Genomic DNA, 3,160 nt, shown 5'->3' with positions numbered 1-3,160 from the left:
GGGATGGCGCGGGGGGACGGCCAGGTCTCCTTTATTGGAGGCGAGGAAGACGCGGTGGGATCGGGCACTTCTCTAAAAGGAGGACCTAGGAGCTTTTTTCATGAAAGAGGCTCAAGGGCTTTTTCTCCGAAAGAATGGATAAAGGAAGGTCTGGGGTGGGGGAGAGCGGGCAGGCAGAGGGTTTGGGGTACCTCTTTTTGAGAGATGTTTTTTTTTCATGAGAAATGATTGATTGGCTTCTGTGAAAGGGGTACTCATCTTGGGAGCATGAGGGGCTTTCAAGGTAGGTGGGAAGGGGGTTCTGGCCGGGCTTGAAGGAGGAGGTAATTGGGGAGTGGAGTTGGGCTGGGAGGGGCTCTCTGAGATCCCCTTACCTGACATCACTGCACCTCCCCCGTCAGTTCCAGGGCTCTGGGTCTGTCCACCTCTGTGTCCCAGTTTTTTTCTCTTTGAAGATGACTATTGTGAGCCCCACCTGGACAGAGCTAGAAACAGCCATTTCCTTCCCTGCAGCTCTGAGGCCCACCTGATACCCTCCTACCTCAGACCCGCTCAGGGAAGGGGGTCTAAGGAAGGAGGGGACTTAAGGGTCTGGGAAATGGCCTGGACACACAGGAGGACCCTGCGGCGCTGGCGGATGGGAGACTGCGGGTTAGAGGGGGAAGGTGCTTCTGGGGCAGGACCTGCTAGGAGAGCAGCAGGGCTGGGAAGAGGTGCGATGTTCCCATACTCTCAGAGGGCAAAACGCTCGCGTTTTTTGTTTGGTTGGTTTTATTTGGTTTTGTCTTCTTTCTCCTTCACCCTGGATCCCCTCCTGTTTTTTCAAAAAGGGAAACTGAGGCAGAGGACAAGTTGGCTAGCAATATCTGTTGAGGGGGGAAAGGTGGTGGAGAGGAAGGCACTCCAAATTTGCAATCAAAAGACCTCAGTTCAAGATTTGCTTTAGTGCTCCTTAGGTGACTTTGGCCCAAAACTCTTCCTCTTCTTGGGCTTCGGCTTCCTCATCTATAAAATGAGAGAGGGCCCACCTGTCTCCCAGGTGTGCTGTGACCAGACGTGTCCAAAGAGTTTTATGAAAGAAAATGCATCAGTACTTGTGCGTGCGATCGTCACCACTGCAGATGGGCTCCCTCGCACCTCCTTGCCCTAAGGGTCTTGGGGCACCTTCGTAGGAATTAGGAAAGGTACCTCCTCTGGAGGAAAAGCGTGTTCGGCTGGGCTAAGGACCTGAGGTCTTTATTATGAGAAAAAAAGGCACACTTTTCCCCAGGCGCAGCACCCCGCACATTTGGGCAAGTAGAATGTGGGCTAGATTCCAGAGCCCACCTACCCTTAGGTGGGCACGTCTGCACAGCTGCACCCTGCAACCCTTCTCAGCAGGCCCCCAGTACCTCTAAAAAACACAAAGCTACACACACTCTCAGGGTATTGCCCATAGAAGGCCATATCCTAGGCTGTTGCCAGCTCATTTTCTGTCCTGCTTTAACTTCAGGGCCTTTGGATAGTCAATGCCCAAAGACTATGCACTACTAGGAAGCATGATGGAATCCTATCAGACAGTGACTCCTTTGAGTTAAGCAGTGCCTTCGTCAAGCTCCCAGGGGTAGGAGTTACTGAGACTCTAACCCCTATGTTAAGAACTTGATTAGATTGCTTTTCTCAAGGCCAAGAGCAGAAGCTTCTGCACACCTGGTGGCACAGCTGTTCACAAACTGTTGAAACCTGTTATTTCAGAGCATCCTCAGAGTAAGCTTGGGAGGAAGGTCTCCTCACATCTACACAGAGGAAGCCATGCCCTGAGAAGTTAAGGAACTTGCCTAAGGTTTCACAGTGTGTAAGAGGTAAAGCAAAGGCTCAAGCCCAGGTCTAGCCTCTCCACTCCACCACTGAGGAACAAAGGTGCGGACCTCACAGCCTTGCCAAAGCTCTGCTGGAACTGTTACTCTCCCTCTCTGTCCCCAGCAACTCCTGGCTCTCTCCTTCCCCTCAGTGACCAGCCCCTAAGCCCAGATGGAGTCACTTTCACTTGCTCTGATTTCATGGGGGAGGAGGGAGCTGCTTCAAAGCCTAACTGTTCTGGCCTCTTTAGTGCAAAAAGCGCCCTAAGAAATCCAGAGGTCCAGTGTAGGAGCTGACCTTTGAGTAGGTCAGAGGCAGGAAAGAGGTCAGGGAACAGCTATTTCCTTTCTTGCCCATATGGGGACTGAAACAATGGCCATCATGGAGGATATCAGCACAGAGAGCCAGTGACCAAAGAAGAGCCACAGGAAAATGCAGCAACCCGGAGGCTAAAGGAAACTCATGGACCCCCTAACCATCCATTGTGTTCCCAGGATCCCTGGGTACCAAGGGGGGAGAGGATGGGGTAAGCCCAGTAGACAGGGCTACAGGCCCCTTCAAACAGAGGGTCTCTGCTTGTGTCTGTGTTATATGTGTGTGAGTTTTCACCTGAGAAAGGGGTGCCGGTGCTTACAAAAAAAAAAAAAGTTTTTAGAATCACTGGCCCAATCTAATGGTTCCCAAAATGCTGGACCATCTGTATTACCTGGGTATTTGTTAAAAATGCAAATTCTCAGGCGTCATCCTGGACCTACTAAATAACTCTGGGGGTAGGGCCCAACAATGTGTGTTTTAACTAGCCCTCCAGGTGATACACGGGCCTATTAAAGTTTAAGAACCACTGATCTAGTCCAAGTGTATAGGAAACAGAATCCTAGTTGTGGGTCAAGGGCAGCGCTGGGAAGAGAATCCGTCTCCCGACCCGGGAGCTATGGACATTTGGAGGCAGCCCCTACCCAACCTTCTCCTTCTCCTTCCCCTTCTCCTTCCTCTCCCAGGCACCATGCTGCCTCTCCTGCTGGGCCTGCTGGGCCTGGCCACCAGCTGGGCCCTGAGCCCGGCTCCCAGCTCCACGGAGCTGCGCTCGGCCTTCTCGGCGGCACGCACCACTCCGCTGGAGGGCACGTCGGAGATGGCAGTGACCTTCGACAAGGTGTACGTGAACATCGGGGGCGACTTCGATGCTGCCACGGGCCAGTTCCGCTGCCGCGTGCCCGGAGCCTACTTCTTCTCCTTCACCGCCGGCAAGGCCCCGCACAAGAGCCTGTCGGTGATGCTGGTGCGCAACCGCGACGAGGTGCAGGCGCTAGCCTTCGACGAG

At 53.3% G+C, this 3,160-nt stretch overlaps 1 protein-coding gene across 1 annotated transcript in view; it reads left to right on the top strand.

Annotated features, from left to right (window-relative positions):
• Positions 1-755: 755 nt before the first annotated feature.
• C1QTNF4 (C1q and TNF related 4) overlaps positions 756-3,160 on the top strand; it is a 3,383-nt gene continuing 978 nt past the window's right edge. The window contains exon 1 of the mRNA XM_006908157.2: positions 756-3,160. Coding sequence (XP_006908219.2) covers positions 2,771-3,160 — 390 coding nt within the window. The 5' untranslated portion in view covers positions 756-2,770.

This window comes from Pteropus alecto, unplaced genomic scaffold, assembly GCF_000325575.1.
Source record: "Pteropus alecto unplaced genomic scaffold, ASM32557v1 scaffold71, whole genome shotgun sequence".
NCBI classification, from domain to species: domain Eukaryota; kingdom Metazoa; phylum Chordata; class Mammalia; order Chiroptera; family Pteropodidae; genus Pteropus; species Pteropus alecto.
This window is presented reverse-complemented; position numbering and strand designations above follow the sequence as displayed.